Source organism: Apteryx mantelli, chromosome 32, assembly GCF_036417845.1.
Source record: "Apteryx mantelli isolate bAptMan1 chromosome 32, bAptMan1.hap1, whole genome shotgun sequence".
NCBI lineage: Eukaryota > Metazoa > Chordata > Aves > Apterygiformes > Apterygidae > Apteryx > Apteryx mantelli.
Window position 1 is genome coordinate 1588452 of NC_090009.1, and position 21865 is coordinate 1610316.

The window sequence follows — 21865 nt, forward strand, 5'->3', positions numbered from 1 at the left end:
ACAAGCCAGTGTCCATCCCAGGCACGCAGCTATAGAAAGCTTTTTTTGAACTGGATATGGAGGAAGAAGACTCCCTCAACCCTCTGCACTCTTTCTATGAAAAGCAGAGCAAAAGGAAGAGGCCATGTGCCACAGAGATTCCCATCCCTGACGGATTACTGCAGGAGAAGGCATCCCTGGGGATGGCTATGCTTCCCTCATTTTATTTCTCTCCCGCAAACCTAGGGAACAGGTAAGGCACAGACACTCCCACAACATGCCCTGGGACCAGCCTACTGCACTCCGGTGCTCCATGGGCACACACAACCCACCACCTCAGCCAGGCTTTGTTGTAACCCAAATCATTTCCTCACACAAGACAAAAAAAGCATCAAGCCAGTCTCCATCCCAATGACACAACACTGTGGAAGGGTTTCGGAAGGGGAAATCGGGAAAAACGACTCACCCAGAAAGCTGAACAATTTTCCTAAAAAGAAAAGGAGAAGGAAGAGGAGATTAGCAGGGTACCTACCTTTGGGAGCACAAGCAACTGTGGAAGGGGCAGGCCCTGCTCTCTGAGTTCTTCCCCCCCCCTTTTCCTTCCCATACCCAAGGAACGGGCAATGCACAGAGACGCGCAGGGCACTAAGCCCTCGCACTCTTCAAGCTCTCAGGCAATAACCCAAACCAACAAGCCAGTGTCCATCCCAGGCACACAGCTCTAGAAAGCTTTTTTAGAACTGGATATGGAGGAAGAAGACTCCCTCATCTCTCTGAACTCTTTCTATGAAAAGCAGAGCAAAAGGAAGAGGCCATGCACCACAGAGATTCCCATCCCCAAAATACAAACACAGGAGAAGGCATCACTGCAGATGGTTGTGCTCCCCTCATTTTATTTCTCTCCCGCAAACCTAGGGAACAGGTAATGCACAGACACTCCCAGAACATGCCCTGGGACCAGCCTACTGCACCCATCTGCTCCATGGGCACACACAACCCCCCACTTCAGCCAGGCCTTGTTCTAACCCAAATCATTGCTTCAGACAACACGCAAAAAGCATCAAGCCAGTCTCCATCCCAACGACACAACACTGTGGAAAGCTGTCAGAAGTGGAAATGCAGAAAGACGACTCACCCAGAACACTGGACTGCTCCTCTACAAAGAAAAGCAGAAGGAAGAGGACATTAGCAAGGGACCTGCCTTTGGCAGCACAAGCAATCTGGAAGGGGCAGGCCCTGCTCTCTGCGTTCTTCCCCCCTTTTCCTTCCCATACCCAGGGAACAGCTAATGCACAGACACTCCCACAACATGCCCTGGGACCAGCCTACTGCACCCCTCTGCTCCATGGGCACACACAACCCCCCACCTCAGCCAGGCCTTCTTGTAACCCAAATCATTGCTTCAGACAACACGCAAAAAGCATCAAGCCAGTCTCCATCCCAACGACACAACACTGTGGAAAGCTGTCAGAAGTGGAAATGCAGAAAGACGACTCACCCAGAACACTGGACTGTTTCCCTAAAAAGAAAAGGAGAAGGAAGAGGAGATTAGCAGGGGACCTGCCTTTGGCAGCACAAGCAACTCTGGAAGGGGCAGGCCCTGCTCTATGCGTTCTTCACTCCTTTTCCTTCCCATACCCAGGGAACAGCTAATGCACAGACACTCCCACAACATGCCCTGGGACCAGCCTACTGCACCCCTCTGCTCCATGGGCACACACAACCCCCCACCTCAGCCAGGCCTTCTTGTAACCCAAATCATTGCTTCAGACAACACGCAAAAAGCATCAAGCCAGTCTCCATCCCAACGACACAACACTGTGGAAAGCTTTCAGAAGTGGAAATGCAGAAAGACGACTCACCCAGATCTCTGGACTGTTCCTCTAAAAGCAAAATCAAAAGGAAGAGGAGATTAGCAGGGGACCTGCCTTTGGCAGCACAAGCAACTCTGGAAGGGGCAGGCCCTGCTCTCTGCGTTCTTCCCTCCTTTTCCTTCCCATACCCAGGGAACAGCTAATGCACAGACACTCCCAGAACATGCCCTGGGACCAGCCTACTGCACCCCAGTGCTCCATGGGCACACACAACCCCCCACTTCAGCCAGGCCTTCTTGTAACCCAAATCATTGCTTCAGACAACACGCAAAAAGCATCAAGCCAGTGTCCATCCCAAAGACACAACACTGTGGAAAGGTTTCAGAAGTGGAAATGCGGAAAGACGACTCACTTTGAAGGATGAGCACTTTCCCTAAAAAGAAAAGGAGAAGGAAGAATACATTAGCAGGGTACCTGCCTTTGGGAGCACAAGCAATCTGGAAGGGGCAGGCCCTGCTCTCTGCGTTCTTCCCCCCTTTCCCTTCCCGGACCCAGGGAACGGGCAATGCACAGACACTCGCAGGCCACTAAACCCTCGCACTCTTCAAGCTCTCAGGCAATAAGCAAAACCAACAAGCCAGTGTCCATCCCAGGCACACAGCTCTAGAAAGCTTTTTCTTAAACTGGATTTGGAGGAAGAAGTCTCCCTCATCTCTCTGCACTCTTTCTCGGAAAAGCAAAGGAAAAGGAAGAGGCCATGCGCCACAGAGATTCCCATCCCCAAGGGACAACCACAGGAGAAGGCATCACTGCGGATGGTTGTGCTCCCCTCATTTTATTTCTCTCCCCCAGACCCAGAGAACAGCTAATGCACAGACACTCCCAGAACATGCCCTGGGACCAGCCCACTGCACCCCAGCACTCCATGGGCACACACAACCCCCCACCTCAGCCAGGCCTTCTTGTATTCCAAATCATTGCGTCACACAAGACGCAAATAGCATCAAGCCAGTCTCCATCCCAACGACACAACACTGTGGAAAGGTTTCAGAAGTGGAAATGCAGAAAGATTACTCACCCAGATCTCTGGACTGTTCCTCTACAAAGAAAAGCAGAAGAAAGAGGAGATTAGCAAGGGACCTTTCTTTGGCAACACAAGCAACTGTGGAAGGGGCAGGCCCTGCTCTCTGCGTTCTTCCCCCCTTTCCCTTCCCATACCCAGGGAATGGGCAATGCACAGACATGCGCAGGCCACTAAGCCCTCGCACTCTTCAAGCTCCCAGGCAATAAGCAAAACCAACAAGCCAGTGTCCATCCCAAGCACGCAGCTCTAGAAAGCTTTTTGAACTGGATATGGAGGAAGAAGACTCCCTCATCCCTCTGCACTCTTCCTCTGAAAAGCAAAAGAAAAGGAAGAGGCCATGCACCACAGAGCTTCCCATCCCCGAGGGACAACCACAGGAGAAGGCATCACTGCGGATGGCTGTGCTCCCCTCATTTTATTTCTCTCCCCCAGACTCAGGGAACACCTAATGCACAGACACTCCCACAACATGTCCTGGGACCAGCCGAGTGCACCCCTGTGCTTCATGGGCACACACAACCCCCCACGTCAGCCAGGCATGTTGTAACCCAAATCATTGCTTCAGACAACACGCAAAAAGCATCAAGCCAGTATCCATCCCAACGACACAACATTGTGGAAACATTTCAGAAGTGGAAATGCAGAAATACTACTCACCCAGACCTCTGGACAATTTCTCTAAAAAGAAAAGCAGAAGGAAGAGGAGATTAGCAGGGGACCTGCCTTTGGCAGCACAAGCAACTCTGGAAGGGGCAGGCCCTGCTCTCTGCGTTCTTCCCCCCTTTCCCTTCCCATACCCAGGGAACGGGCAATGCACAGACACTCACAGGCCACTAAGCCCTCACACTCTTCAAGCTCCCAGGATATAAGCAAAACCAACAAGCGAGGTCCATCCCAGGCACACAGCTCTAGAAATCCTTTTGAACTCGATATGGAGGAAGAAGACTCCCTCATCTCTCTGCACTCTTTCTTTGAAGGGCAAAGGAAAAGGAAGAGGCAATGCGCCACAGAGCTTCCAATCCCCAAAACACAACCACAGGAGAAGGCATCACTGCGGATGGCTGTGCTCCCCTCATTTTATTTCTCTCCCCCAGACCTCTTGAACAGCTAATGCACAGACACTCCCAGAACATGCCCTGGGACCAGCCCACTGCATCCCGGTGCTCCATGGGCGCACACAAACCCCACCTCAGCCAGGCCTTCTTGTAACCCAAATCATTGCTTCAGACAACACGCAAAAAGCATCAAGCCAGTCTCCATCCCAACGACACAACACTGTGGAAAGCTGTCAGAAGTGGGAATGCAGAAAGACGACTCACCCAGATCTCTGGACTGTTCCCCTAAAAAGAAAAGCAGAAGGAATGGGAGATTAGCAGGGGACCTGCCTTTGGCAGCACAAGCAACTCTGGGAGGCCAGGCCCTGTTCTCTGCATTCTTCCCCCCTTTCCCTTCCCATAACCAGGGAATGGGCAATGCACAGACACACGCAGGGCACTAAGTCCTCGCACTCTTCAAGCTCTCAGGAAATAAGGAAAACCAACAAGCCAGTGTCCATCCCAGGCACACAGCTCTAGAAAGCTTTTTGAAGTGGATATGGAGGAAGAAGACTCCCTCATCTATCTGCACTCTTTCTTTGAAGGGCAAAGGGAAAGGAAGAGGCCATGTGTCACAGAGCTTCCCATCCCCAATGGACAACCACAGGAGAAGGCATCCCTGGGGATGGCTGTGCTCCCCTGGTTTTATTTCCACCCCCAGACCTCTTGAACAGCTAATGCACAGACATTCCCACAACATGCCCTGGGACCAGCCTACTGCACCCCGGTGCTCCATAGGCATACACAACCTCCGGCCTCAGCCTGGCATTGTTGTAACCTAAATCATTTCCTCATGCAAGACACAAAAAGCATCAAGCCAGTCTCCATCCCAACGACACAACAGTGTGGAAAGGTTTCAGAAGTGGAAATGCAGAAAGATGACTCACCCAGACCTCTGGACAGTTTCTCTAAAAAGAAAAGGAGAAGGAAGAGGAGATTAGCAGGGGACCTGCCTTTGGGAGCACAAGCAATCTGGAAGGGGCAGGCCCTGCTCTCTGCGTTCTTCCCCCCTTTCCCTTCCCGGACCCAGGGAACGGGCAATGCACTGACACTCGCAGTCCACTAAGCCCTTGCACTCTTCAAGCTCTCAGGCAATAACCAAAACCAACAAGCCAGTGTCCATCCCAGGCACACAGCTCTACAAAGCTTTTATTTGACTGGATTTGGAGGAAGAAGACTCCCTCATCTCTCTGCACTCTTTCTCTGAAAAGCAAAGGAAAAGGAAGAGGCCATGCGCCACAGAGCTTCCCATCCCCAAGATACAACCACAGGAGAAGGCATCCCTCGAGATGGTTGTGCTCCCCTCATTTTATTTCTCTCCCGCAAACCTAGGGAACAGGTAATGCACTGACACTCCCAGAACATGCCCTGGGCCAAGTCTACTGCACCCATCTGCTCCATGGGCACACACAAACCCCACCTCAGCCAGGCCTTCTTGTAACCCAAATCATTGCTTCAGACAACACGCAAAAAGCATCAAGCCAGTCTCCATCCCAACGACACAACACTGTGGAAAGGTTTCAGAAGTGGAAATGCAGAAAAATGACTCACCCAGACCTCTGGACTCTTCCTCTACAAAGAAAAGCAGAAGAAAGAGGAGATTAGGAGGGGACCTGCCTTTGGCAGCACAAGCAACTCTGGAAGGGGCAGGCCCTGCTCTCTGCGTTCTTCCCCCCTTTTCCTTCCCGGACCCAGGGAACGGGCAATGCACAGAGACGCTCAGGCCACTAAGCCCTCGCACTCTTAAAGCTCTCAGGCAATAAGCAAAACCAACAAGCCAGTGTCCATCCCAGGCACACAGCTCTAGAAAGCTTTTTGAAGTGGATATGGAGGAAGAAGACTCCCTCATCCCTCTGCACTCTTTCTTTGAAGGGCAAAGGGAAAGGAAGAGGCCATGCGCCACAGAGCTTCCCATCCCCAATGGACAACCACAGGAGAAGGCATCCATGGGGATGGCTGTCCTCCCTTCATTTTATTTCTCTCCCCCAGACCCAGGGAACACCTAATGCAGAGACACTCCCACAACATGCCCTGGGACCAGCCTACTGCACCCCGGTGCTCCATGGGCACACACAACCCACCACCTCAGCCAGGCATGTTGTAACCCAAATCATTGCTTCAGACAACACGCAATAAGCATCAAGCCAGTCTCCATCCCAATGACACAACACTGTGGAAAGCTGTCAGAAGTGGAAATGCAGAAGAACGACTCACCCAGAAAGATGAACACTTTCCCTAAAAAGAAAAGCAGAAGGAAGAGCACATTAGCAAGGGACCTGCCTTTGGCAGCACAAGCAACTGTGGAAGGGGCAGGCCCTTCTCTCTGCGTTCTTCCCCCCTCCCTTTTCCTTCCCGTACCCAGGGAACGGGCAATGCACAGACATTCACAGGCCACTAAGCCCTCGCACTCTTCAAGCTCTCAGGCAATAACCAAAACCAACAAGCGAGTATCCATCCCAGGCACACAGCTCTAGAAAGCTTTTTTTGAACTAGATTTGGAGGAAGAAGACTCCCTCATCTCTCTGCACTCTTTCTTAGAAGGGCAATGGAAAAGGAAGAGGCCATGCGCCACAGAGCTTCCAATGCCCAAGATACAACTACAGGAGAAGGCATCACTGCAGATGGTTGTGCTCCCCTCATTTTATTTCTCTCCCGCAAACCTAGGGAACAGGTAATGCACAGACATTCCCAGAACATGCCCTGGGACCAGCCTACTGCACCCCTCTGCTCCATGGGCACACACAACCCCCCGCATCAGCCAGGCCTTCTTGTAACCCAAATCATTGCTTCAGACAACACGCAAAAGGGATCAAGACAGTCTCCATCCCAACGACACAACACTGTGGAAAGGTTTCAGAAGTGGAAATGCAGAAAAATGACTCACCCAGACCTCTGGACTTTTCTTCTAAAAGGGAAAGTAAAAAGAAGAGGAGATTAGCAGGGGACCTGCCTTTACCAGTGCAAGCAAGTCTGGAAGGGGCAGGCCCTGCTCTCTGCGTTCTTCCCCAGTTTTGCTTCCCGGACCCAGGGAACGGGCAATACACAGACACTGGCAGGCCACTAAGCCCTCGCACTCTTCAAGCTCTCAGGCAATAAGCAAAACCATCAAACCAGTGTCCATCCCAACGACACAACACTGTGGAAAGTTTTCAGAAGTGGAAATGAAGAAAGATGACTCACCCAGATCACTGGACTGTTGCTCTAAAATGAAAAGCAAAAGGAAGAGGACATTAGCAGGGGACGTGCCTTTGGGAGCACAAGCAACTCTGGGAAGCCAGGCCCTGCTCTCTGCATTGTTCCCCCCTTTTCCTTCCCATACCCAGGGAACGGGCAGTGCACAGACACTTGCAGGCCACTAAGCCCTTGCACTCTTCAGACTCTCCCTACTTATTCCACAGCAGCAGCTCACAACTGTGCAGGATCAGACTTAGCCCCTTTCCTTAACAATCAACACACGGAAATGGAAGAAGCCCAGTCACCCTCCTTTCTTGGACAACTGTATATGAAGATGAATTCAAGTGAGTGTGGTGTATTTGGAAGGTTTGCGCATCAATACCAGCATAAGAGCCGCTTACGGCACCCTGACCATGTGCCTTCCCGGGCTGCACACCAACACGCAACATCTCCCCTGCCGTGTCAGCCTGCTGGCAAACTCAGCTGGGACGCTGCTAGAGCAGCTCTCAGCACAAGGGGGATTTTCCCACAGCTCCTGGCCCAAAGCCGTGCTCCCTCTCCTCCCACTTTGTCCCCCTGCCTTCTGCCGGGAGCCCAAGTTGGGTTCTCCGCATGCTGAAGGCATGCTGCAAACACAGCCGAAATGCCCGGGGGGAGCTCCCTTTGCACCTTAGCAGAGGTGGGTCAGGGCCTCCACCTCTGTCGCAGCCTCACCCCTCCGCTCTTCACCCCTCTAAACAACATCCCTTTCCAACTAGATGGTTCCTCCCTTGCCCCGTTAGGATTTTACCTCTCTTCTTAAACAGACGAACACTGAAGAGAATTAAACCAGGTATCAGCACTAACAGAGCCACCAGCATCACTGCCAGAGCCACCTTCCAGGGCTGGGCATCATGGAAAAAGGGAGCTAAGAAAGCAAAAGGAAAGGCTCATTTTACACTTCAAGGCCTGAGGAAAACCCCATGTTTCCCACATGACTAAAAATAAAAAAGAAGAAAAGAAGAAAGAAAACCCGAATCCAGCAAAGTGCAGCTGGGTGCAGCTGTGCTCCAGGGCAGAAGAGGGCTCCAGCTGTTCCCATGGGGTCCCTCTCCATTGAGCTCCTCTCTCTCTCTCACCACTCAGCACCACCGCTGCCATTCATCTCCCCTCCACACAGCTCCGAAGGGGACGTTCTCCCCCCGCTCCCCGAGTGACACTGCAGGGAACTCACCTGATATGTGCAGAGACGACTCCTTCTCTTGGCCAAGGCGGCTGTTCCTCACCACACACGACAAGTCCCCGTCTGCCTCCCCCGTCACACTCAGGCTGTGTTCTATTTCAAACAGGCCCCTCTCATCGTGGGAATGTCTCTGAGAGACCGAGGGGAGACGTTGCCCCTGCAGATCCTTCCACAGCACCTCAGGCTCTGGGAACCAGCCGGATGATCGACACACCACCTGGATCCCTCCGCCCTGGTAACCCTCCAGTGAGACGAGTGGGGAAGAGCCTATGGCTGGGATGAAAAGGAGGTATCCTGCGTTGAGGACCGAGAGTATCTAGTTCAAAGGGGAAGTACTTTACTATGCTCTGTGTAGATACCATCCACATCCCTGTCCAGCCAAGTCCGGATGGGGCTGCGGGACCAGGCATTCACACACCCGTGGCGCTAGGCACACAAGAACCACCCACCATTGCATCAGCACCTTCAGGTCCCTGCACAAAGTGCCAGCAGCCCTAAATCTCCTGTCATCCTCCGCAGCAGAGGAAGACCGGGCTCATGAGCTGTCAGCATCCCAAGGCCCTCTCTGAGCACCCACACGTGCTTAGTTAACCCGGGACATTTCCTGGCCATGAGTCAGGTCTCCTATTGCACAAAAAGCAAAATCAAAACAAAGATCCCAGCTAGCTGGACCTGGAAAGAGCACTCCTCCCCACTCCAGTCATGAAATTTGGTTCAATCCTCTGCACAGGTCACAAGTCAGGCTCTGTGCCAAAGCAGCTGCTCAGCAGCCTGTCTCAAGCTTCAGCCTGTGTCTAGTGCCTCACAACACCATGAAAAACATCCGGAGACACAGCAGATTCCAGCAATACAATCCCATCCACGTAACCCCCCACCCAGGCCACCAAGGACCCTGCTCATGCAAGACGTGCTCCCTCCTGGGCATGGGTTCAGATGCTGAAGGGAAGAGCCCTCTTGGCCTCCTCCTGGTTCAAAGGCTCTTCTCTTTCAGCCATAGAGCACTGACTCCCTGGATGCATGAGCAATTTCCCCATCCCCTGGGGGAGCATTTTCCTACCCTTTTGAGTAAGCTGTACTTAGTGGCCTTGTCCAAAACTACCAGCATGGAAATGCAGCTAAGGTGGAAATGGCAGCTGAGCCACCAACACACCTGCCACTTCCAGTTCCACTGTAGCTTCTGCATAACCAGCAGCACCTTCAACGGTGCAGATGTACGTTCCATCATCGGAGGGTCTGACACTGACAATTTGCAAGTCCAGGCTTCCTCTGCTGAGGCCATCATGAGACAATACTGTCCTCCCTTGATATTCTCTCATCTGTTCCACATACAGGTCCTCTCCATCCTCGTACTGATGCACTGTTTCAGCGATGTGGTGCCGGATCCACCTGACAGCCATGCTCTGCGCATTCAAGCTGGGGGAGATCTGACAGGGCAGCACAATGCTCTGCCCCACGGTGGCAGTGACAGCGTGGCCTGGTCCCACCACCTTCAGCTGGGCTGTGAAATGGAGAAAGACACAGGGGATGAGTTTTGTGTGAGTGGTTGGGTGCAGGCATTGTAGCATCAGAAGGGAAAAGCAAAGACACTAGAGAAACTCGGGGAGGGAGTGGGAAGATGTGAAGGAGAATGAGGTTTCCTGGAAAGATCCTCCCGCCCCCTCCGGAGTTGGCATCAGCCTGTAAAGGGCTCTCCTCCTCCTGCTGATCATGTTCAAAGAGCAGGAACTCTCCATAAACATAGAGTTCAAGAAGGTCTTAAAGAACAGGACTGAAAATCTAGCCCAGCCAATGCACAGCCTCCACAGAAGAACAAGAGGGGAAAATGAAACCACAACCGGGGCTGTGCTCCAGGCTCACATCGCCTCCCTGCCACCTCCTCCCCTCTCCCAACTGACACAGGTGCCTGGGCACAGGGACACACATCTGGCAGACACAGCTGGGCAAGGCCCATGTCAGCCCTGCACCACCCGACACGGGTCACGGCATTCCTACCTGATCCCAGATGGAGAACATGGAGAGTCACAAGATAACACAGGACGCCCCACGGATGGTTGGCGAGGCTGGAGCAGCCAGAGCCCAAGAGAAACCGCATCTCCCCTGAGGCTCTACCTGGAGAAGACGGAGGGGAAAGGAAAAATGAGGGGAACGGAGGGGTAGCTGGGGCCAAGGGGCAGCACTTCTCCAGGACACAGACACTCCAGAAATCCCACCAAATGCCCACCATGAACACGCAGCCAACACAAACCCCTCACTTCACAAAGTGGGAGCAGGCAGCCAAGGGGGCGAGTTAGGCTGAGCAGGGAGCAAGATGAGGCTTGGATGGAGGGAAGGGGGCAACACCATGGCTTGCATTTCTGCCTGCGGAGGAGAGTAGCAGAGCCCAGAGCTGCAGTCATGGACCGGGAGCCTCCCTGCGACAGTCTCACACAGGTGGTGTCACAGGTGACAGCAACCCGGGAGCTGCCTGGGGAGAGGAACGTGCCCAGGCTGCTCAGGGCCTCGCAGAGCACAATTCTCACAGTTCCTTCCACAGTCAAAGTCTCCCTTCCTTGTCCAGACCCCAGCACAACACCCACCCCACACACCCCACTCCTTTCCCCCAGCAGAAACGGCAGCATGGGCAGGGCCATTGCAGCTCCTGACCAAGGAGGAAATGGCTGTTCAAGGTCAACATGGAACTGCACCCACCTACCTGGCAAGATCCCCAGCTGCATGTGAGCTCTGCAGCCCCACACACTGCCCCACGCTCCCTCACCAGCCTCCCCCGGGGGCAGGGGGCTGCCACGGAACTGAGCCAGTGCCCAGCCCCACCACCCAGGCCACGGGCAAAAGCAAAGGACAAGAGCACTCAAAGCCAGGAGCAGGGACGGCAGGGCAGGAGCAGACTTTTGAAAACTACACCGCCCAAAATGCTGCTCTTTGCTTCTAAAGAGAGAAAGCAGCTTTTCTACGCAGCTGTCTGGACTGAGAAACTCCAGCACTGCTGCTAGGAACAAGAGGTGCTGCTCGGCGGCAGGCGGGCCATGGGCCTGCCTCCACTCACTCACCTGCTGCGGGTTTGTAGCCCTTCTCTGTTCTCCCTGCAAAGACGAGGCAGGCATCAGCTGAAGCCGCTTCCCGGCAGCAATCGGCAAGGGGCTAAGCCACAGTTCCCAGCACGGCTCACGTGTCCTCCAGAACAGCCCTGCTCCCACCCCAGGGCTCCCCGCGCCTCCCTCGCCCAGCACCCGGCACCCCACAGACCCCGTGTCTCACCTTCCTCCCCGCTCCACACCCACCACCAGCCCAGCGCCCACCGACGGCCGGACGGCAGAAGAGCTTGAGCTCTTCTTCCGGACCACGAAGCCGGCAGCCGCCACGATGGCAGTGAGGACAGCAGCCAGCACCACAGGGATGAGGAGGAGCAGGGTGTTCTTCGGCTCTGGAACCAACACCAGCCCCCGCGCCGCCGCCCAAGAGCTGCGGGGCGCCAGGAGCAGCGCGAAGGCGGAAAGAGGCAGCCAATGGCGGCGCGGTGCGCCTCTGTCGTCACCGGTCGCCAGGCGAATCCCTGCCGCCAGGGTTGCGCCCGAGCGGGAGCGAGCCCGAAAGCGAAAGCGAAAGCAGCACGGCGCGGCGCTGCCCGGGGCCTCCCCCGCCGCGGCCGCGCAGGATCCGGCCACGCTGAGCCGCCGGCAGCGGCAATTCCAAGCGGGCGGCGATGGCCGGGCAGGGAAGAGCGGCAGCAGCAGCAGCAGCTTGGGGCATGTTGCGCCGTCGTGGCCGCGGCGGCAGCGCATAGCACAGCGGTGCCCGTGTCAACGCAGCGTCCGTTCTGCCAGCAGCTTCCACAGCAGGGCCGTCACCAGCACAGCGCACACCTGGCCCAAGGCAGGACGAGCAGGTCAACCCTCCTGAGCCTCGTTTATCCCACTTCCCCCACGTTTCCCCCACATTTGCTCCTGCACAGTGCATGTTGATCCCTCCCTTTCCCCACCTTTGGTCCTTCCCCTAAACATCCCCTCATCAGCTCTGCACTTTCCCACAATCCCCTTAAAAGATCCCAGAATAAGTTTGGCGCAATCCCCCAACTTTCCTTGGCTCTGTATTCTGTAGCAAGGAAAGCCTCCCTCACCAGGGGAGTGTGGCCGAGTGGTCTAAAGTGCTGGATTAGGATTAAGGCTCCAGTCTCTTTGGAGGCATGGGTTCAAATCCCGCTGCTGCCAGGTCCCTTTTAGGCCCTTGAGAGGCAGCTGGAGGGATGGAGTCACTTCTTCTCACCTGCCTCAGAGTTGAGGAAAATTCCCACCACTTGGGTGCTGGGATCACAAGCGGAGTGGTTGAGGCGGAAGGTCCCTGGGAAGACCAGGAGGCAGAGTCCCAGCATGAACACACGCTCCTGCATTGCTGCCCGGCCTTGGGAGGTCCATGCCTGTCTCCAGGAGATCCCTGCAGACAGTCCAGGGCTCCCTCTCACAGGCGCACAGAGTCCCAGTGTCACAGCCAGGAGGTTTTGGCCCTGAGAGACAATCAAGTGGTGTCCCAGCAGAATTTGAACTTGCAAGAAGAAATGCACTGTGTCCTCAAGATTTGACCTGCAGTTTGGGCTTGTTGCAACTACTTCAAGAAGCAAAGGAGAAAAAATGGAACACAACCTCAGTCATTCTAAACTGTGACTAAGGTTTTTTGCCAGCACTTCTCCCTTCCCAAATCTTGCATGGTCCATGTCTCACCACAGGCAAATTAGCAAGGCACTTTCTAAACTTCCTTCTGGGAAAAAAGCCTCTAAAATCAAAGGCAGCGAAATAATGAAAGAGCAGAGAGTGCTTCTGAAGGGAAGGCTTCTTTGAAGGTCAGCTTGTGCTGGAAATTTGGAAATCACTAGGATGACTTTTATTCTTGCAAAAGCTTATTTTGAAAATGCTGGTTTCCACATACTTACTTTCCCAGTCCCGCTGGGTTCACTGGTATTATTGGAAACAGAGTAACACAAAGTATCCAGGCTCGGTTGTATGGTAGATGCAGGGTATCTACTGCAAAGAAACAGCTGATACTTTTCCAAGGATCCCAAAGGAACACGAAATCAAGATGTAAGCTGCTTCCTACCCACCAACGCCAGGAGGAAAAAAATCTCTTTGACTAGGACAAGTCTTCTGCCTTCAAGCCTAGATCAGGTTGCTCAGTTCTGTGTCCCACCAAGTTCTAAATATCTCCAAAGACGGAGATCTCCCATGCCTCTGTCCCCATATTTGACCATCCTCAGGATGAAGGGGATTACTTCCTCCCTTATGTTTAATCAGAATCTTGCAAATTCTGCCTGTTGCCTTTCATCCTGTTGCTGGGTGCCTCCAAAAGCCTGGCTCCGGCTGCTCTACAACCCCATGAGGCAGTGGCAGACAGCGATTCAATCCCCCTTTGCTGTCTACCCTCCACGCTGGACAAAGCCCCACCAGCTTGGTGGTCGCTGCTGGGCTCGCTCCAGCCTGTCCCTGTCTGCCCATTAACCTCTCATGGGCAGACAGCTCGTGTCATGAATATTTGATCATTAGAAGATGAAGTGAGAAAGACGAGAGACTGGGCAGAACTGGACAGTGAGAGAGCAAGGGGCTAGTCTGCTAGTTGGCTACTTAAAGAAGTAATACTTATACTGATAGCATGGCTATAAGGAGACGTTATCAACATCTAAGAATTAAGTAGAATGTTAAAGGTGATGGAGAACTGTTTGCCCTGTCACCTGTGCTCGTTAGGGACCTCACAGCGCTGGGGGTGACATGTCCCCTGCTGTCTCCACTGTCCCTTCCCTGAGCAGGAGAGGACCATACCCAACCCAGGCAGGTGCAGGGAGGCCTGTACCCACCCCCAAAGGTGCCGGAGGGTCCATATCCAGCCCCAAAGGTGCAGGGGGACCCGGAGCCACCCCAGGGGAGGTGCAGAGGACGCACCCGTACCCACCTCCAGAGGTGCCGGCGGGTCCGTCTCCAGCCTGGGCTGCTGCAGGGGGATCTGCATCCAGCCCGGGGCCACTGCAGGGGGATCTGGACCCCCCCGAAGGCTCCGGCCCTGCCCTGCGCAGCCCCCGGCACCGTGCCGGTTACCGGTGCTGCCGCATCGCAGCTGGATCTCCCAGCCCCGGGGCTGCTCGGGCTCCGCTTTGTTCTCGCCTCCGGCAGCCCCAGACCCTTCCTGTCCGTCGCCCGCCCCTTCCCGTGGCCCCCCCGCCCGGCCCGGCCCTCAGCCCCCACCCGGCGCTGGCCCCAGTGGGTGCGCACAGCCCTGGAGCCTGGCGGCGGCAGCAGCACCCGCGGAGGGCAACTGCCTCTGGCTCCCAAATCTTCTTCACTCCAGTTGCAAAACTCTTCCACAGCGAGGAAAGATTCCATGACAAAGAAAAGCACTGGGAGACCCCACTGCCTCGCCTTCACGTTCGTGTGCAAACCTTTATTGACCACAGTTCTGCTGAACAGCAGCTTGGCAGGACAGAGCGCGAGAGAAACAAGAGCCCAGACACCCTCCCCCCATTCAGCTCCAAGCAAATGTCAAGGAAACCCAGGCACCTGGGGGACTCCGGGCACCTCGTGCCAGCAGAGTCCATTGAACTGCCGGTGCAAGGCCAGTGTGATGGAGGGGAGAGGAATGTGGAGAGCCAGGGCATAGCCTCCGCTCTGTCCTGGGCTCACGTGCACGGCCCCGAGAGGTGCCAGTGGGCGAGAGAGCAGGGTTTGTGCCCCAGCAAAGGCAGCACAGTGCAGGGGAGAGGCCAGGACACCTGGGCGATTCAGGCAGGGCCTCTCACCCTCCTCAGAGCCTCCCAAACCTCCGTCCCTTCTCCAGGACGAGGAATGGAGCCCCAAAGAGCCCCTGTCCCCCTCAGCCACTGGCTGCTCCCTGGGTTTGGGCAGAGCTGAGCTGACCATCTGCTGCTGCAGGAGCAAGGAGGGGAGCAGAAGGAGCATCTGGGGAAGGACAGGAGGCCTCCGAGGCTGGAGATGAGGTGGGGTGAGGTGCGTGTGTGTGGGGAGTGCTGTTGCTGGGGCCCAGCCACACTGCTCCTTTCTCCACACAAAACCAAGGGCGGATCCTCCTCTCTCACGTCACTTCCCCCATCCTTCTTCCTTTGTTTCCTGGCTTTGGCCCAAACCCCGGGCTTGGCTTTACTATTTCTTGACCCCTACATTTCACTTGCAAGTTTTTTGCTTTGTTTTTTTGCCACCACCAGCAGATTAGCTTCTCGTTCTTTGGCTCGCTTCCTTTCTTTTACTTGCTCAGCTTTCTGTTTTTCCTCTTGTCACAGAATCACAGAATCACAGAATGGTTGAGGTTGGAAGGCACCTCTGGACATCATCTAGTCCAAACCCCTGCTCAAGCAGGGTCACCTAGAGCGCATTGCACAGGATCGCATTCAGGCAGCTTTTGAATATCTCCAGAGAAGGATACGCCACAACCTCTCTTAGCAACCTCTTACAGGGCTCTGTCACCCTCACAGGGAAGAACTTTTTCCTCACATTCACATGCGACTTGCTGTGTTTCACTTTGTGCCCGTTGCCTCGCGTCCTGTCATTGGGCACCACTGAAAAGAGTCTGCCTCCAGCCTCTTGACACCCTCCCTTCAAACAGTTGTATACATTAAGAAGATGCCCCCTCAGTCTTCTCTTTGCCACGCTCAACAGGCCCAGCTCTCGCAGCCTTTCCTCAGAGGAGAGATGCTCCAGTCCCCTAATCATCTTTGTAGCCCTTCGCTGGACTTGCTACAGTCATGCCATGTCTCCCTTGTGCTGGGGAGCCCAGAAGTGGACACAGCACTGCAGCTGTGGCCTCAGCAGGGCCTTGAGGAGAGGGGGAGCATCCCCTCCCTTCACCTGCTGGCAACACTCTTCCTGATGCACCCCAGCATCCCATTGGCCGCCTTGGCCACAAGGGCACATTGGTGCCTCGTGCTTAACTTGGTGTCCACCAGCACTCCCACGTCCTTCTCTGCACAGCTGCTTTCCAGCAGCTCAACTCCCAACCTGTTCTGGTGCATGGGGTTATTCCTCCCTATTCCTCCTTGCACTTGCCTTTGTTGAATTTCACGATGTTCCTCTGCGCCCACCTCTCCAGCCTGGCCAGGGCTCTCTGAATGGCAGCACAGCCCTCTGCGGTATCAGCCACACCTCCCAGTTTTGTATCATCAGCAAACTTGCTGAGGGTGCACTCTGTGCCTTCATCCAGGTCATTGAGGAAGAAGTTGAACAAGACTGGGCCCAGTCCTGACCCCTGGGGGACACCGCTAGCTACAGGCCTCCAACTAGACTCTGTGCCGCTGAGCACAACCCTCTGAGCTCTGCCATTCAGCCACTTCTCCAGCCACCTCACTGTCCACTCATCTAACCCATTCTTCCTCAGCTTCCCTAAGAGGATGTTATGGGAGACAGTGTCAAAAACCTTGCTGAAGTCAAGGCAGACAACAGCCACTGCTCTCCCCTCATCTACCCAGCCAGTCATTCCATCCCAGAAGGCTATCAGCTTGCTTAAGCAGGATTTCCCCTTCCCTTCGGGGAAGCCATGCTGACTACTGCTCATCACCTTCTTTTCCTCCACATGCTTGGAGATGGCCTCCAGGATGAGCTGCTGCATCACCTTTGCAGAGATGGAGGTGAGGCTGACTGGCCTGTAGTTTCCTGGGTGCTCCTTCTTGCCCTTTTTGAAGACTGGGGGGACATTGGCTTTCTTCCAGGCTTCAGGCACCTCTCCTCTTCTCCAGGACCTTTCAAAGAGGATGGAGAGTGGCCTAGCAATAACATCCGCCAGCTGCCTCAGCACACATGGGTGCATCCCATTGGGGCCCATGGATTGGTGGGTATCAGGTTTGCCTAAATGATCTCTAACCTGATCCTCCTTGACCAAGGGAAAGTCTGCCTTTCTCCAGACTTTCTCTCTTGCCTCCAGGGTCTGGGCTTCCTGAGGGCTGACCTGAGCAGTAAACACTGAAGCAAAGAAGGCATTCAGTAACTCTGCCTTCTCTGTATCCTTTGTCACAAGAGCACCCACCCCATTCAGCAAAGGGCCCACATTTTCCCTAGTCTTCCTTTTGCTACTGATGTCTTTGAAGAAGCCCTTCTTGTTGTCCTTGACATCTCTTGCCACATTTAATTCCAAACGGGCCTTAGCCATCCTCATCGCATCCCTGCATACTCTGACAACGTTCCTATATTCCTCCCAAGTGGCCTGTCCCACTTTCCACAGTCTGTATACTCCCTTCTGCTGGTTGAGTTTGGCCAGGAGCTCCTTGCTCATGCATGCAGGTCTCCTGCCTCCTTTGCTTGACTTCCTACACATAGGGATGCTCCGATCTTGAGCTTGGAGGAAGTGATGCTTGAATATTAACCAACTCTCTCGGCACCCCCCTTCCTTCTAGGGCCCTAACCTGTGGCATTCCTCCAAGTAAGTCCCTGAAGAGGCCAAACTTTGCTCTCCTGAACTCAAGGGTTGCCATCCTACTTAGTGCCCTGCCTCCTCCTCGCAGGATCCTGAACTCCACCATCTCATGGTCTCTGCAGCCAAGGCTGCCCCCAACCTTCACATCTTCAACCAGTCCTTCTTTGTTTGTTACTATGAGGTCCAGCAGCACACTTCTCCTTGTTGGCTCCGCCACCACCTGTGTCAAAAAGTGATCATCAGTGCTCTGCAGGAACCTCCTGCACTGTTTGTGCCTAGCTGTGCTGTCTCTCCAGCAGATATCAGGGTGCTTGAAGGCCCCCACGAGAACCAGGGCCTCTGACCATGAGGCTTCTTCCAGTTGTCTGTAGGAAGTCGATGAGGCCTTCTCTTCCTGATCAGGTAGCCTGTAGTAAACACCCACAACAGTGTCACCCATGCTACCCTCCCCTTGAATCCTTACCCAGAAGCTCTCCACTCACACTTCATCCACCCCTAGGCACAGCTCCATACATTCCAGTTGCTCTCTCACATAAAGAGCAACTCCAGCACCTCACTTTCTTGGCCTCTCTTTCCTAAAAAGCACGTAGCCATCCATGCGAGCTATCCCACCATGTCTCTGTAATGGCAATGAGATCATGGCCCTGAGACCGCACACACATCTCTAGTTCTTCCTGTTTATTCCTCATGCTGTGTGCATTGGTGTACAGGCATTTCAGAGAGGTGATCGAGCATGCAGGTTTCCCAGGAGGTGTAAAAGAGGATCCTCCGTAACCACATCCCATGTGCACTTCCCTGGCTGCATGCACCCACTGGAGGCATCCCGACTTGAGCCACGTTTTGCCAACTACCCTGTCACTATAACTCTCCCCTTCCCCCATCTTTCCTAGTTTAAAGCCCTCCTTACCAGCTTGGCCAACCTGTTGCCAAAGACACACGTGCCCTGCTTAGTCAGGCGGATCCCATCTCTCCCCAGCAGTTGTCGATCTTCAAACAGGGTCCCATGGTCATAGAAACCAAAACCCTGTTGCCAACACTAGCGGCGCAGCCAGCTGCTATCTTGGAAAATCCATCTCCTCCTCCTCTCATCCATCCCCCTCACTGGCAGGATTGAGGAGAAGATGACTTGGGCTCCCAGACCCTTGACCACCAGCCCCAGAGCTCTGAAATCCTGTTTGATGGTTTCCAGTTTGCCCTTGGTGTCATTAGTGCCCCCATGGAAGAGCAGCAGAGGGTAATAGTCTGATGAGTGGACAAGCCTTGGCAGTCTTTCCATGACATCTTGTATTCGAGCCCCTGGCAGGCAATCATATACGAACGCTGCTACACTTAAAATCTTCTGCAAAGTCTCTCCTTGCCAAGCTGGCATATGTTCTTTAAAATACTTTTGTATATCCGGGGCCGCCTGATCTACAAAAACACTACTTGCGAGGGCATCCTTGGAGTTTTGTGGGGTCATTCCCTCATATTTTAGCAGAGCTTGCCAAAGCTGTCCCCAGAAGTCACCGGGGTGTTCGCCTAGTCACCGTCTACATTCTTGTACTTTAGTCCAACTTACTCCTAAGTCCCTGCATGCCCTAATTGCTTCCATTAAATTTTGGAGTCCTGTTTGGCACACAGCTCTATCTCTTGCATTATTATAATCCCAGTTTGGATCATTTGCTGGCCAGGGGTTTCTCTTTCCCCCCAGTTTGTTGTGCTAGTTCTGCAAAATAATTCTCCCAAAAGAATTTGGGTATCTCCCCAACTCGGGTTATACCCTGTACATAGGTTGGAAAATAATTGAGCGCATCCTCCCTTAACCTTGGCATTTTGCTTCCCCCCCCAAGGCTAAATGGCTAGGATTCCTGGGTTGATCGGTAAATACATGTAATACAGCAGGAGGGAGATTGGCTGCACCCATTCCCCCTGGCTGTGAAGCAGCAGGATTAGGCAGCACGTTAGAGACCATAGGATAGAGTCTGGCAGCCACTAAAGTAGAGGTAGGTGGTAAAGGAGGAGAAGGAACAGCAGATAGATCGTCAGGCATATAAAGCAGGGCAGATACAGTGTGAACAATATTGGTGGTATTAGCATCTGCCAGTGCTAGCATCACCTTTGGCAGGGTCTCTCTCTCTCTCTCTCTCTCTCTCTCTCTGTCTGTCTGTCTCTCTCTCTCTCTGGGAACCGCACTCACCAGCCGAGTCTTTGACCGCCAGGACTGCTGTCCCTTCGCAGTGGGTGGCTTTATCAGACAATGGGTGCCCCCTTTGGTTCCCAGGTTACACGCACTCCCACTAGTCACGGTACCTGGCACTATATGCATTCACACTAGTCACCGTACCTGGCACTATGCGCACTCCCACTACTCACGGTCCCTTGTACTGTGCACACTCACACTAGTCATCATACCTGGCACTACACGCGCTCCCACTAGTCACGGTACCTGGTAATATGCACACTCACACTAGTCACCATACCTGGCACTATGCACGCTCCCACTAGACACAGTACCTGGCACTATGCGCACTCAGATAAGTCACGGTACCTGGCACTATGCATGCTCACCCTAGTCACGGTTCCTGGTGCTATGTAGGCTCAACACTAGTCATGGTACCTGGCAGCATGCACACTCCCACTAGTCATGGCACCTGGTAATACACACACTCACACTAATCACAGTACCTGGCACTATGTGCTCTCACACTAGTCACAGTACCTGGTGCTATGCACACTCGCACCAGTCGCTGTACCTGGCACTATGCAGACTAACACTAGTCATGGTATTGGGCATTATGCACACTCCCACAAGTCACGGTACCTGGCACTATGCACGCTCACTGTAGTCACCGTACCTGGCGCTATGCCCACTCACAGTACTGACTGTACCTGGCAGTATGTGCACTCCCACTAGTCACCGTATCTGGCACTACGCGCTCTCACACTAGTCATGGCACCTGGCACTATGCATGCTCCGAATATTCACCATACCTGGCACTATGCACGCTCCCACTAGTTATGGTCCCTGGCACTATGCGCGCTCCCACTAGTCACAGTACTTGGCACTATGCGCACTCACACTAATCATTGTACCTGGTACTATGCACACTCACACTAGTCACCGTACCTGGCACTATGTATGCTCCGACTAGTCACTGTACCTGGCGGTATGTAGGCTCAGATTAGTCACGGTACCTGGCACTATGCACGCTCCCACTAGTCACCGTACCTGGAACTATGCACACTCAAACTAGTCACCATACCTGGTACTACGCAGACTCACACTAGTCACGGCACCTAGCACTATGCACATTCACACTAGTCACGGTACCTGGCACGATGCATGCTTCGATTACTCACGGTACCTGGCAATATGCACCCTCCCACTAGTCACGGTACCTGTCACTATGCACACTCGCACTAGTCAGCGTACCTGACACTATGCACGCTCCCACTAGTCACCGTACCTGGTACTATGCGCACTCAGATAAGTCACAGTACCTGGCACTATGCACGCTCACCCTAGTCACGGTACCTGGCGCTATGTGGGTTCACACTAGTCACCGTACCTGGTGCTATGCATGCTCCAACTAGTCACGGTACCAGGCACTATGCATGCTCACACTCGTCACGGCACCTAGTAATATGCACACTCACACTAGTCACCATACCTGGCACTATGCGCGCTCCCCCTAGTCACAGTATCTGGCACTATGCACACTCCCACTTGTCACCGTACCTGGCAGTATGCACGCGCACACTAGTCACGGTGCCCGGCACTGTGCACATTCACACCAGTCACTGTACCTGGTTCTGTGCTCACTTACACTAATCACGGTACCAGGCACGATGCGCACTGTCACTCACCATACCTGGCAATATGCGCACTCACACTAGTCACTGTATCTGGTACTATGCATGCTCACACTAGTCACCCTAACTGGCGCTATATACACTCCCACTAGTCACGGTACCTGGCGCTATGCACACTCACAGTAATCACCGTACCTGGCACTACACGCACTGCCAATAGTCACCGTACCTGGCACTATGCGCACTCTCACTACTCACTGTACCAGGCACTATGTGTGCTCCGAGCAGTCACTGTACCCGGCACTACGTGCGC

The 21865-nt window shown here is 54.0% G+C and overlaps 1 protein-coding gene across 35 annotated transcripts in view; it reads right to left on the minus strand.

Annotated features, from left to right (window-relative positions):
- Positions 1-12070, minus strand: part of LOC136994709 (butyrophilin subfamily 1 member A1-like) — a 77113-nt gene extending 65043 nt beyond the window's left edge. For 10 of the 35 annotated variants that reach the window (XM_067313697.1, XM_067313692.1, XM_067313691.1 and 7 more), the window contains exons 1-19: positions 11623-11947; positions 11415-11447; positions 10360-10476; positions 9518-9865; positions 8359-8640; positions 7936-8052; positions 7152-7172; positions 6856-6876; positions 6186-6206; positions 5523-5543; positions 4859-4879; positions 4197-4217; positions 3535-3555; positions 2872-2892; positions 2206-2226; positions 1842-1862; positions 1478-1498; positions 1115-1135; positions 446-466 (exon numbers count right to left, since the gene is read on the minus strand). In XM_067313697.1, coding sequence (XP_067169798.1) covers positions 446-466; positions 1115-1135; positions 1478-1498; positions 1842-1862; positions 2206-2226; positions 2872-2892; positions 3535-3555; positions 4197-4217; positions 4859-4879; positions 5523-5543; positions 6186-6206; positions 6856-6876; positions 7152-7172; positions 7936-8052; positions 8359-8640; positions 9518-9865; positions 10360-10459 — 1120 coding nt within the window. In that variant the 5' untranslated portion in view covers positions 10460-10476; positions 11415-11447; positions 11623-11947. Of the gene's footprint in view, positions 1-445; positions 467-1114; positions 1136-1477; positions 1499-1841; positions 1863-2205; positions 2227-2871; positions 2893-3534; positions 3556-4196; positions 4218-4858; positions 4880-5522; positions 5544-6185; positions 6207-6855; positions 6877-7151; positions 7173-7935; positions 8053-8358; positions 8641-9517; positions 9866-10359; positions 10477-11414; positions 11448-11622 lie in introns of all 35 variants that reach the window. The other 25 variants (XM_067313686.1, XM_067313681.1, XM_067313677.1 and 22 more) reach the window with 19 other exon arrangements.
- Between the last annotated feature and the right edge of the window lie 9795 nt (positions 12071-21865).